Below are 14694 nucleotides of genomic sequence, written 5' to 3'. Positions count from 1 at the left end.
TTGCACATCTAACAAGACTCCGGCTGTTGCCAGTGCTGCATGTCTGCAGACAACACAGGAGTGGCAGGGGTCTACAAAACACATAATTATAGAGAAATGTGTGTGAGTGGTCATATGTGTGTGTGTGTGTGTGTGTGTGTATATATATCTATATATTTTTTTTTTTTTTTTTTTTAGTTTTGGTGACAAGAGTTTTCTCCAAAGAGAAAAGACTATCCTCATTACTCTACTTCTTCTTTCCATCACTCAAAACATATTTGATCCCATGTTTGCCTGGGAAATATACACCATTTCAGTTGCCATCAGCCTCACACCTTTCCCATCAACCACAGTTCCACTCACTATAGCCAACAGGAATATTTACTGCTAATGGCAGCAATCAGAGCCATTGCACAAAAGAATAGCCTTGATGAGACTGAGATCTGTAGGTAAGGTCAAGGAAGAAGCCCAGAGCAGAGCTAACAGGCAAAAGAGCTTTGATTCCAGTCAATTCAATAAACATTTATTAAACACCTGCTGTGTCATAGGCTTGTGCTACAACTCAAGGCAGAAACTGCACTAAAAATTCCAGAGGCATTTAGGTCAAGAGATATCATCTAGAAGCCTTTCTCCAATGGGTCTCAATGGAGGTGTTATGGTAAGGAATTTTTTTTTTAAGTTTCTGAATTATTTCATTTTTAACATATAAATAGAGTAATATAATGTTCACTCACTTGCATTGTAGTAGCCTTCCGCGAGTGAGACATAGGAATGAACATATGCTATATTCAGAAAAATTGCACATAACTTAATACCCATATTTTGCCACATCCACTGCTCAGGAAGTTATGGTGAGATACTCAAAGAGAATTCCGCAATCACTGTCATATCAGCTCTTAAAATGAGTTTTTTCTGACTCATTTGATGCTGTGAAAACGTAGAGGAGGAAAGCCATATAGCAGCTATCCCTTAACTACAGTAGTCAATGTGGTTTTAAATCATTATAATTAAAACTAACAATGCAAGGTAAATTCTCAATAACACAATTCATATTAATAATTTAAACATATGTAAATTTAATGTTACTTAGTAATAAACACGAAGTTTAAAATTTTTGTCTTATTCCTTATTAAACACACTTGCTATTGTTATGATTCCCTATAAAGTGGAAATCTGAGAAAAAACATGAATTACTTTTAAAATAAAATTTAATATTATTTAAAAGTTGATTAACCCCATTTGTTTTTCTTTGTAAAATGGCAATTTTTAGAAATCTTTGAATAGTTGATTTCCCATATACTTGTAAAAAAACGCTTTTACTGAATGTTACCCACAAATCATATACCCCATACCTGTGAGGCTATTTACTTCCAACAAAAGATTGGGAATTTATTAAAATTGTGGATATCATCTATCACATATGTCAGGTTTAAAAAATATCTGGGAGCAAATGCTCTAGACTAAATTCAGAACTATACAAACATATATGCATCCAACCTAAGAACATTACCTTGTTTTTGCCAGTGCAGGCACCAATTTCAGTTACTTTGTGGCATTCTTTCATACATGCATGATTCTGACAATCTAAGGTTCGTCCACAAACTCTCTTACAAGAATAGGGTCCTACAGCATGGCATGGTAGTGGGCTCACCTTTGAAGAAAAAAGAAAAGAAAAGAAAATCAGACTCTCTCTCAATCTCTCAATCTCTCTCTCCCTCCCTCCCTCTCTCCTTCGGAACTCATGTTTCCAAATGACTATTATCATTTGAGGACAAGTTTCACAAAGGTCTAACACACTTTCACTAATAATAGTTCTTATTAAAACCAAAGTAACCTATCAAAAGAATCCAAAAAAGTCAATGTCAAGAAGAAAAACATTCTATTCCTATAAAGGAAATTCAATGATTCTGTAATAAATGCATATTTATAGACTAATTCTCAAATAAAAGCACTACATATATACTTTTAAAATTAGTAGACAAACTCTTGGCTTTATAACATTAAAATAACAATACTTTGTTATTTCTAACAATCCCAGTATAGAAGAGGTATAGATTACAAGCTTTATTTAAAACTTGTACCTCTAACTCACCTCGTGCTTCCCAAGACATTGCCTGCAAAAAAAACATAAAATGAAATGAAAAAATTATAAATTCTTCAAAAAGAATACCTAAAGAAAAAATGCTAACTCTACTAATTTGTTTTATTAAGAATTAAAAAAAAACACATATGGAAATAATAAGTGATTATAGAAAGGCTGCAGGATACAAAGTTAAAGTACAAAACCAATTGCTTTCCCATATATCAGCAATGAACAATTGGAAACATACATTTATAGTAGCACACACACAAAAAACACTTAGGTATAAATCTAACAAAATATATACAAGATCCACATGAGGAAAATTATACAACACTCAGGATAAATCAAAGTCCTAAATAAATGGAGAGGTTTCATGTTTTCTCACAGAAAAGTGCAATATTGTTAAGATGTCATTTCTTCCCAACTTGATCTATATTCAACATCATTCCAATCAAAATCCCAGCAAGTTATTTTGTGAATATCAACAAACTGATTCTAAGCTTTATAAGGAAAGATAAAAAACCCAGAACAGCCAACCCAATACTACAGAAGTACAAAGTCAGAGGACTGATACCACCCAACTTCAAGCCTTCCTAGAAAGCTACAATGGTATTTGGTGAAAGAACAGACAAATAGATCAATGGAACAGAACTGAAAGCCCAGAATACACCCATGCAAATCAGTTCATTGATCTTTGACAAAGTAGAAAAGATAGTCTTCAACAAATGGTTGGTGTTGGAACAAAGGGACATTTGCACAGAAAAAAATCCAGAGGGACGTTATACCTTTTATAATAACTAACTCAAAATGTATCACAGCCCGAAACGTAAAATGCAAAACTTTAAACAGGAGAAAATCTAGATGACCTTAGGTTTGGTGACAACTTTTTAAATCCAATACCAAAAGCAAGAACCATGGAAGAAAAATGGTTAAGTTGGACTTCATTAAACCAAAAACATCTTCTCTGTGAAGAACACTCAAATAGTATTAAATGAAAACACCAAAATGAAAAGAGAAGCCACAGAATGGGAGAAAATATTTGGAAAGCACACATCTGGTAACTTGCATACATAATATAAAAAGAACTCTTGAAACTCAACAATAAATCAAACCAACCAATTAAAAAATGAGCAAGATCTGAACAGAGAACGGAAACTTCACCAAATAAGCATATGAAAGGATGCTCAATACCGTGTGTCATTAGAGCTGCCAATTAAAACAAGGAGACACTACTACACACCTATTAGAATGGCTAAAATCCAAAACACTGACAATAGCAGATGCAGGCAAGGATGTAGAGAAATAGGAACTCTCATTCACTGCTGGTGAGAATGCAAAATGGTACAGCCACTTTGTTAGACAATTCGGCAGTTTCTTACAAAGCTAAACAAAGGCTGACCGCATGATCCAGCAACTGCACTCCTAAACACCGGGGATGCCAAAAAGATGTATACACATGACTTGCATTCATCTTTTTATTATTGGTATAAATTGAGTATTATAATTTTAATACAGTTTTTTCCTTTCTAAATGTGCATACATTTTTTTGGCACCCTCTGTATTTACCCAATGAGTTGAAAACATGACCATTCAAAAACCTGCACATGAATGTCTATAGCGGCTTTATTCACAATTCCCAAAACTGGGAAGCAACCATAATGTCCTTCAATAGGTGAATGGATAAACAAACTGTGGTACATCTATACAATGGAATATTAATGAATGATAAAAAGATGAGCTCTCAAGCCATGAAAAGACCTGAAACTTAAATGTGTATTTCTAAGTGAAAGAGGTCAGTCTCCAAGGGCTATGTACTGTATGATTCTACCTATACGACATTCTGGAAAAGGCAAAACTTATAAAGACAGTAAAAAGATCAGTGGTTGCACAAAGGATTGAGGGGGAGGGAGGCAAGGGATGAACAGGCATACATGGTGCATTGTTAGGGCAGTGAAACTCTTCTGTATGACATGTATGTTAAGTAATCTTCCTATAAAAAAAAATCTTCCTATAAAGATTAAGGAATTCCTATAAAGATTAAGTAATTGACTGCAATATGTCAACTTTTGTGCCTATGAATCAAATATCAATGTTTTTTCCTCTGTTTCCCCTAAAGGAAAAATTTAAGTCAATGATAATCATTAATAACTACTAAACCTAGTTAGAAGTATTTCAGACAACTTGGTCCTTCATGACCTACAAGTCCTTAGTAAAAGAACCGTCTCTAATGATTACTAATTGCGTATGTACAGAAAGAACCTCTGTGTTAACTACACTTCCCCCTCCACTAAATCTACAGAATTACCCTATTCATGGATATAGCTCCCACTAACACTTTGTCTCCCAAATTGACTACATCACCAATGTATAAAAATATACATGCTATTTAAACTGAGAGGAAAGTTGTGGAAGGACAAAACAGGAGTGAGAGCTTTAAATGTAAAAAAACCCAAGAACCCTCTCTTTAAAAGACTAATACATAAGACATACCAATATTCATACCAATTGTAACTTTAGTTGTTGACAACAGTCCCTTTTCTAATTTTATGTTGCTTCTTAGTTCTACGGTTCCCTTCCCCCTGTATTCCATAACCTCTACTGAAGTACGAACCTTTCCACGATTCCCTATTACCCTACATTTGACTCCTTAAAACTCAGTCCAGGTCATTTCCGGGCCGATCCAGGAAACTACCTCCTTTCATTTTCAGTGTTTCCCTTAAATACTCTCCTTCAAGTTTGCCTTATCTGAATCATGGCTTTCCGTTGTCCTCAAATCGCTTACAGACTAGCATGGGAATCAGGAACACTAACAGATGATGATCTCTTGGATGTATTATTGTAATTGTAAGCACAAGTTGCTATGGAAGCTAAGAAGGGTATCAAACTAAAGACTCAAAAAAAAATTATAGAAGAAGTTTTGAAGCAGTATGGAAAATATATTTGGAAAAGAATGAAGCTGAAGACAGGGAACTAGTTTACAGCCTAGGCCTAAAATGATGAATGGAACAAAGAAAATAGAAAAAGATGACTTAACATATACTTTAAACTATGTCAAAATATTTTTTAAATGTTAAAATTCTAATACTTACGTAGGAATAGGAACTTGGCATGGAGGACAAGGTAATGCGGTCTGAATAAATGCTGGCTCCGAAGGCTGTTCCCAAGGGCCTGTAGGCTGGTGCTACAAGTGAACGACATACCAACGTTAAGTCACAGGGATAAAATCACATGGCCATTATAAGACTCTAAGAAAATAGTTTCATGTATCCTCCACTCAAGCAGGTTGAATTTTTTTTAAGTGATCAACAAATTACGCTTACTGAAATATTCTTTTCCATCTGTATTTTATCTGATTGCTCCCCTCCACACACATTTGATATTAAAAATTGAGGCTGACTCCAGTTTTTAGATGGCAGAACAAAGGCAGTATAGCCTCCTTCTCTTCTCATGAGCCAAAGGGAGAGTAAGACACAGAATTATAAATTCCAATTTCCACCAGTAGAAAGTAATCTCCATTTGGTTCACTGTTGTCTCCTCAGCACCTAGAAGAATGCTTAATACATAGTAAGGGCTCAATCAATATTTGCTGAAAATGTGAATGAATCTTTGAGGAAACCAGGAGATCTCTATAATCCTAAATCACATATGTGAAGGAAGACTGCCAAATTTATCTATATCTGGATTATAACATGACTATCACACTGTATTTTCAAACATTTGTTTGATTACTCTACTTTTCTATATTATGAACTTCTTATGACAAAAGACCAAGTCTTATTTACCTTCTACCCCAGCTACTACTACAGTGCTTAATACCCAGTAAGTACATATTGCTTGTTGAATGACTAAGTAAAGTTAAGAAAATATGACCCACAATAATGCACTATCTCTTAATAATATTGTTCCCTTACCCTGCCAGTTTGCTTTATTAATGCTTGATCATGACATGGAGCAGGACACAAGTGACCACATTTCTCCAAAACTTTTTGGCAAGGTTGATGACATGGAGGACAAGAGCCAAAGTGACAGCGATGTTTTTCTTGACTTGTATGATGGCAAGTTGGTGGTCGACTAAATCATAAAGTACAATTTTTTAAATTACTTTTGATCACTTCAGAACTAATTATATAAATATATCTAAAATGCAATTATCTGTTTAGGTATTGTCTGATTCCATATAGAACGAGCATATTGTGAATATTAATATTTTAAAACATTAAAGCAAAACTAAAAATACTAACATTAAAAATCAATATAAATTTAAATTCCTAAGACACAGGTGTAAGTTTGTGCAAAGCTTCATACTAACCTGCATTGCTCTTTGCACTTGGGTGGTCTTGTGGTGCGTTCTCGGCCACAGGGGACTGTCACCTTTGTATTACCGCAATTGCACTTCACATCTACGGTTTCTGGGCAGGGATAGCAACTACCTGAAAACAAAAGTGGGAAACTTAACAAGAAATTTACTTAACTACCCAAACACCCATCAACAATAAAACCAATAAATTTAGTATATTTGTTCCATGGGACACAACAATGAGAATGAAGAAACTACAATATTTGAATGAATTTCAAACACATAACATTGAGCAAAAGAAGCCAGATACTAAGCATACGTGGTATATGATTCCATTTACATAAAGTAAACAGAAAAAACCAATCTATAATGTTCAAACCAGGATGATGGTTACAAAGGATACAAGGAGGGTTTTGGAAATGCTGGTAACGTTCTGTGTAATGCTCTGAGTTCTAGTTAAACGGTTATGTTCAGTTTGTAAAACTTCTTCAAGCTGTATACTTTTGTGTACACTTTTCTGTATCTATGCTTGTACTTAAAGTTTATTTAAAATTTGCTAAAAGTTCTAAATAACAAATTTAACACATTACTCGTTCAAAACTACACAAGAAAAATGTATTTAAGTCTTTGGAAAATCTAATGTTAACAATAATCTCTTTGGCTTATCTTCACACATAACTTATATTCAAGTACATTGCTTTTAGATTAATTCCTCAATAAGAGTAACTTCTCTCATCAGGTTATTAACAAGTACAGTCAATTTTCCATTACTCATGCTTTGTGAAAAACGAAATTCTAAACCCTCATTTTAGGCTGTAATTCCAAATATTTATCTTCTGAACATTTCGAAAGGAAAAGTTATTTGGGTTTCAGCTTTTTACCCTCTTTCGTTATGGGTTGGTAGAAAGACACAAAAATAAAAGAAACCTTTTTAAACAGGCCATAAAGTTCTCCCCAAGGTACACATATCAGCTTAAGGGCTTTCTTCCCACTCTACTTTTGCCAGTAAAGTACCCAATTAGAAATGAAATAACAAGGGAATTAGATACTCACAGCTAAGCAGTGAGTATCTTAAGAGATTGCTCCCTAGGTGTCAGAACCAAACAAAATATTGAATAGCAATTAACCTGATAAGAAACAGATTAACGATGAAAAAAATAGCCTGGTTAAAGGCTCTAAAATTTCAAAATAGTTCCTTAAAACAAACAACAGAATTTTGATTCAAATAATAAATAGAGAAAAAGGAAATGAAAGTAAAAAACACCATAGGGAGAAAATACATGTATTGTACAAATTACCAAATTTATACTTTAGTGTTTCGATGAGCAAAGAATAATCTAGTGAAGTATTATCTCAATGGCAATGCAAGCCAAGTTATCCTGACCCACATAATCAAATTTTATTTTGAGCTTTTCAAAAGAATGACTAGATGTCACATTTTATTAAGTTAATTTAAGTCCGTTCTCATTCTGCATATTATATCAATTTCCACACTTAATGATAAATTCCATTCATCTTCAGCAATTCAAAGAGGGATTTATCAAACATAACCTTTTTCCCACACTACATTGCTGTGTCACTTTTCTTCTTAAAATTAAATCTTGAGAATAAGGGGTAATTTTTCTGAACAGTCTTCCTACTGATCAAGAGAATTTGTTACAGATACTTGTATAACATGACAAATAAATTAAAACAGCTTCAGTGATAACACCTTTTAAATGAAAAAGCAGCACACAGAATGTAACTATAGTGGCCAGTGAGTCAATTACCAACATGGATACTAGGCCAGTAATTCCAGAACCACAAAAACAGATGACCTTGAACTTAAAAGAACTATACATCAAACTTTCATATATTCACAGGGCAAACATGTAGTTAGTAGCCTTTCTCTATGAGTTAAAGTATAACTTTAATTATGAAGATGTCTAGAATGATGGAAAATGGTATGAAATAATGATTCTATGTATCTTATATAATGTAGATTTTAAAAAATGGTGACAGTTGTACAACAGAGTCTTCCGCATAGTTTCCATTAAGGTAAATTTTGTTAGAAGCTAAGCTTCTTTCTTTAAAAAAAAAAAAAAACACTGTCAAAAAAAATAAAAATAAATTGAACCTGGGTCTTATCAAACCTCTAGATCCCACTAACAATTTGTAAGAAATAAACACGAAAATGTCAGATAATGCCACAGAGATGCATTCTGCAAAATCCAGACTCTCTGACCTAGTAAATAAAGCAACCTAGTTTCTTAAACAAATAAGTGACAAAAAAAAACAAAAAAAAGATGGAGAGAAATTCGAGATTAATAGACTTTAGAGACATCAACCAATTACAGCATGTCAATCTTATTAGGTTTTTGAGTCAGACAAACTGAAGTATAAAATGAAGGTATTTATGAGACAAGAAATTTGAACACCAGATATTTGCTGATTTATTAAGAAATATAATAACTTTTTTAGATTAAGAATCCATCTTTTATAGATGAATACTGAAGAATTTATAGGATTTGTTTCAAATCCTATAAATATAGGATAAATATAGGATAAAAAGTGTCAGACGGGAATACGCTTTTAATACTTCTCCACTAAGTATGTTACTTGCCCTAACTTTTTTGTAGATATTTCATATCAGGTTAATGATGCTCCCTTCTAGTTAAGTCTCCATCATATATGGATGTTGAATTCTATCAGCTGTTTTTTAGACATTTACTAAGACAACCTCATTTGTCCTTTAATCTGTTAATATGATGAATCACATCATTAGGTTTACTAATGTTAAACCAACCACACATTATTGGAATAAATCCGACTTGGTTATGATAAAGGTTTTACATACCTAATAGTACTGGATAGCTGGATTTGAGTAGCAAAAACCTTAATATTTTACAAACATGTTCATGAGTTAGATGGGCCTGTAATTTTCTCTTACTTTACTTTTCAGATGATATGAGTTGGGGCACATTCCTTTTTAACATGGTCTCTCAAATTGCTTGAGGAGACTGAACTTATATATACCTTAAATGTTTATTTGTTAAAAAGCATGTGTAAAAATCAAGTAGGCTTGGTGTTTTCCTGGTGAGAAAATTCTCAGCGACTAATCCAATTTCTTTAATGGTCATACAACTAGTCAGGATTTCTACAGGCCAGTGTTTCACCAATGGTCTGGAAAGCATCATACACATTCTTCTTTCCCCAGCCATCCTTTATGCTACCATCTCTCTGACCTCATCTCCTGCCATTTGTCCCCTTGAGAACCTACTTCAGTCTTCCTTGCAGTTACTTCACAAGCTCCTGTCTCAGGGCCTTGGCAGCCGCTGCTTTCTCGCCTGGAATGCCAGTCCACTCACTGCCACATGGCTTGATCAAGACTTCTCTCAAACGTCATCTTTTCAGAGCCCTCCTCTGATCACACAACATGAAACAGCACATACCATCCCCACTATCACCATTTTAATTTCACTCTAATTTTCTTTCTGTATTGGTACCACCTGATATTCTATATTAATTTAATTATTTTTGTATTCTAACTGAGGGAGAGTAAAAAAGAGTAGGCACTTTGTCAATATTGTTCACTCATGTAATCCCAGTGCCTGGTACTTAGCAGACACACAAAAATACTCATTAAATAAATGATTAACTTTAGAATGTTAATTCAATTTAAATTTAATGGGTCAATGATGTAATTGACTATGAAAGGAAATAAAATGGTAAGAACTCAAACACTAGTTCTAAACTTCACAATTTAAAGACACTGACTAATCAGAGAACATCCTCGGGAAAATGTCTATGGGTTTAATGGAATCTGTCACTTTTTCTAACAGGGAGGCAATGTGGTATAATGGAAATACCATTCAAGTTGGGTTCACATCCTGACCCTGCAACTTGTTCTGTGACCGTGGGCCAAGAAGTCTCTTTGCCTGTTTCCTTATTATGGTAAACAGTAGTGCCACAAACCTTGCAAAATTTCCAAGAGGATTAAGACATTAACTACGGTATCTAACATGCATGTAATCCCAAAAGAAGACAATCAAAACAGTACAGTAGTTTGTCCCAGGTCATAAGGCCACTAAGAAGCGGAGTCCAGACTTGAACCAGGACCTCTTACTCTAAGACCATGCTCTCCCTATTACTTTATACCATCTTTTAGTAGATTCCATTTCATATCAACATACTCCAAATGGGTCAAGTTAACTCAGTTTTCAATGTCTAATAACTTAGGCACTAATGAGACCCTTTCAGAGGGTCTGCAAGATCTCACATGCATAGAATAGAGTTTTTCAGAAGCTATATGACAAATGATACCAAAACAGATTGAATGCAGAAATAGATATGTAATTCCAGTTATCTCCTATTAAGCTAGACATTAAAGACATTTGCAAAAATGTAAAACAATATCATTCTCACTAAAATTTTTTTCAGAAAAGTTATTTTTCACAAAAAAAGTTACTATGTTAAGATATAATGGGTTTATTAATGTTATTTTAAATAAAATAATAAATATTACATTTTACTTCAGTTTCAAATACAACAAATATCAAGAAAAAACCTACATTAACGAAAGCTCTTTGGGTCCCAAAATAATATAAAAGGGTCTTGAGACCAAAAAGGTTGAGAACTACTGACTTAGGATATATCCAACCCCTTACTAGATTTAACTTACTAGATATAAACGTCTAAAACTCAAAATAAAACTGAAAAAACTAAGAACATATTAATTTTAAAACTGTGTGGAGAAGGTTGGGAGGAAGTAAAGAAAAAACATGGTGTTACAGAAAGAACAAAACTCTTATATTCAGAAAACCTGGGTTCAAATCTTGGCTATACTGCTTTCCTAGATATTTACCTGAGAATGTCACTGAACCTCTTTAACTTCAATCTCCTTGCCCATAGAATCATGGTCTCGGCAACTGCCCTTACCTTCTCAGGGTTGTTAAGAGGACGAAGTAAGATAATGAATGTGAAAGCCTTCTACAAACTATAACATTATGTACATACAAACATCAGATTACAGCTATTGTGAAATTTTACCTCTGTGGCAGACAGATGCACACTTATGGTTTCTACATCCTAAAGTCCGTCCACAGTTTTGATCACAAGGTGGACAGTTCCCAGGACAACACTGAAGAGAAAGCAATATACAAAGAACAGGTAATTTGAAAACCATGCATAACATGAATGTCATTACTAGTTATTCACAGAACTTCTGGAAAACAAAATTACTTTTTTTAATAGAAGAATAAAAATATTCAAGATTATTAACATTATTCTGATATACTATATTAAGAACTTGCAAATTTAAATAGACAATATCCCAATTTAATGAAATCAAGCTAAATTTTCTTGTGTTTTAGTTAATTATTCTATGATTTAAAACACTCCCGTACGATAATTTCATTTCTACTTATCTGCTATGCAGAGACTGATAACCAAAGGAATAGTTCTGGTCAAACCTTATAGTCAAATCAGGCAAACAATTAGTCTGATTATTTTAAAATTTTAATTAAAATAAAACCAGTTAAATGTATAAATTAGTTTGGCACCATGGAATCAGAGACTAACTAAAGAAGAAAAGCAGAGATAGGTTATTTGCTTTCAGTTGTATTTTGTCATTTCCCTGATTTCCAATCTGTCTATGAGAAACATAGCTGTCTATGACCTGTCCAATTTTCATTCATGAACAAAAGGCTACTACTTAAAGTCCATCTTTCCATTCTAACTCTTTCCTTGACTTTTCATATATTCAAATTTGGAAAGAAAATACAGACTACTATTGTCTTAAACTTAGGGTTGTAACCTACTTTAAGAACAAGTATCAGTATAATAGCTCAAAACAAAATACACATGACTGAAAAGCAACTAAAAGTCAAAACAGTTCACTCAATTAGACAAATATTTACTAAGACTATGTGACTCTCACTTTGCTAGTGGCAAGTGTGGGAAAAAAAGGTTTCGTGGTCCATGGCCTGAATAAGCCCTTAGACATTTCTGATTCCAACCATGATGGAAGAAACAACAACCAAATTTATTCTCCTGCCTTAAACTAGAAAATCAGACAAAATATATTAAGTACAGTTTTTGGACATTAGACAATTAGGCAGCACAGGACAGCAATCCGTAAGGGGAGAAAAACAAAGTAAGTCCTGTTAGGCCAGGAGATTCCAGGCTGCAGCACAGAGAGAAAGACCATAAGCAAAGTCCAATGGTCTTACCAAATTGAGTAGACAAAATTCATAGTTCAGAGAGGCCAGTGTATGGCTAGAATTTGTGGAGAAGTGATAGCAATACCACTTCTAGTAAGCTCTGGAGAATTCCAGGAGAGACCCCTTAAGTATTTGGCCAAGTACTGGTCTGTACATGTGTAAGAGGAAACTACCCAAAACCTGAGAAAGAACCACTAGAAGAAGATAACAATTTCCAGAGATTATTCAATGCTGGAAACAGTTTGTGTTTACTATAGCCAGAGTGGAAGAACCTCTTAATACACAGGAATCAAGCAGAGTACTTAGAAGAGTCATTGACTCAGCAGTGGTGCCAACTTAGCCCTAGATAAAAGGGTAATCTGGTCACACCTAACAAAACACAAGCCTTAAAAGGACCAAATGGGGGGTGGCCGGATGGCTCAGTTGATTAGAGCACGAGCTCTGAACAACAGTGTTGCCGGTTCAATTCCCACATGGGCCAGTGATCTGTGCCCTCCACAACTAGACTGAAGACAATGAGCTGCAGCTGAGCTGCTGGACGGGCAGCCAGATGGCTCAGTTAGAGCGCGAGCTCTTAACAGCAAGGTTGCGGTTCAATTCCTGCCTGGGAGGGTGGGCTGCGCCCCCTGCAACTAAGATTGACAATGGCAACTGGACTTGGAGCTGAGCTGCGCCCTCCACAACTAGATTGAAGGACAACGACTTGGAGCTGATGGGCCCTGCAGAAACACACTGCTCCCCAATATTCCCCAATAATAAAAAAAAGGACCAAATGATTTCTAAGTAACTTAACTTTGACCCAGAACAACACTTAAAAATATTTAAAGAAATACCAAAAAAACCAAGCATCCAAAAATGTAAAGTTCAAAATGTCTGGAAACCAATTAAAAATTACCCAGCAGGCAAAGAAGCAGGAAGATAAAACCCAAAAGGAGAAGAAAACTCAATCAACAGAAATAAACCCAGAAATGACAAATGATAGAATTAGTAGACAAGGACATTAAAATAGACACTATAAGTATAGTCCATCCATATCAAGAAGATAGAGTATTAGCATGCTAAGGACAGACATGGAAGATATAAAAAAAAAAAAAAAACCACCAAAACCTTACTCTCAAAAAGGAAAAAGTATAATGTCTGAGATAAACACAGGATGTGATAAAAAAAAAAAAACAGATTAGACAAGGAAAAAGAAAATTAAGAACTTGAAGACAAAGCTATATGAACTAAAACACAGAAATTTTAAAAAACACTAAATAATAAATAGAGCATCAGTAAGCTGTGAGCCTCAAGTAGTATACAATACACATCATTACACTCTCAGAAGGCAATAGATAGGGGAAAAACATTTGACGAAATAAAGACTGAAAACTTCACAAATCTGATGAAAACAATAAACCCACAGCTCTAAGAAGCTAATAAAAATCAAATGAAAGAAACATGAAGAAAGCTATAACATTGAACACCACAAAGTGATGAAAACTGGTAAGAAAGAGAAAAATCTTTGAAAAATAGCCAAAAAAAAAAGACACATTACAAACAAAGGTACAAAGATAATCACAGCACACTCTTTCTTGGAAAAAATGCAAGCTATAATAAAAAATAGTGGAGCAACACCTTTAAAGAAAGGGGAAAAAAATGTCAAACTAGAATCCCATAGTAAAAATATTTTTCACAAAAAACGGTTAAAGATATTTTACAAAAGTTGAAAGAAATAATGAAAAGCACTACAAGAATTGTTAAATGAAGTCCTTCAGATAGAAAGAAAATGAAACCAGAAGGACAGAAAGCTAAGTTAATGTAAAAAAATGAAAAGCACCAAAAATAACGAGTTTGGTGATAAATATAAAAGAAGACTTTTTCTTGTTTTTTCAAACTCTTTAAAAGATACCTGACTAAAGCAAAAAACAAAAACATGGCATTTGGGGTTTATAAAATACATGGGTATAAAATGTATGAGAGTCAAATAAAAGAGTTGAAAGGGAATTGATGAAAAACAACAATCAATAAACTGGAAATTAGAAAAAGAGGGGAAAGGAACAAAGAACAGGTGGGCAAATAAAAAATAAATAGTAAAACGATAAGAATTAAATCCAACCATATTAACATATACATTAAATGTAAATGATCTACAT

At 33.9% G+C, this 14694-nt stretch overlaps 1 protein-coding gene across 4 annotated transcripts in view; it reads right to left on the bottom strand.

The window, feature by feature from the left end:
• NFXL1 (nuclear transcription factor, X-box binding like 1) overlaps nt 1-14694 on the bottom strand; it is a 49890-nt gene that overhangs the window by 19776 nt on the left and 15420 nt on the right. For all 4 annotated transcript variants that reach the window (XM_081061560.1, XM_081061559.1, XM_081061558.1 and 1 more), the window contains exons 12-17: nt 11388-11478; nt 6372-6492; nt 5974-6133; nt 5152-5243; nt 2072-2093; nt 1490-1630 (exon numbers count right to left, since the gene is read on the bottom strand). In XM_081061560.1, the coding sequence (XP_080917686.1) occupies nt 1490-1630; nt 2072-2093; nt 5152-5243; nt 5974-6133; nt 6372-6492; nt 11388-11478 (627 nt within the window). The remainder of the gene's footprint in view (nt 1-1489; nt 1631-2071; nt 2094-5151; nt 5244-5973; nt 6134-6371; nt 6493-11387; nt 11479-14694) is intronic.

The sequence above is a fragment of the Rhinolophus hipposideros genome (assembly GCF_964194185.1).
Source record: "Rhinolophus hipposideros genome assembly, chromosome: 1".
Lineage (NCBI taxonomy): Eukaryota > Metazoa > Chordata > Mammalia > Chiroptera > Rhinolophidae > Rhinolophus > Rhinolophus hipposideros.
Note: the sequence above shows the minus strand (reverse complement) of the source record. Positions and strands in the feature narration are given on the sequence as shown.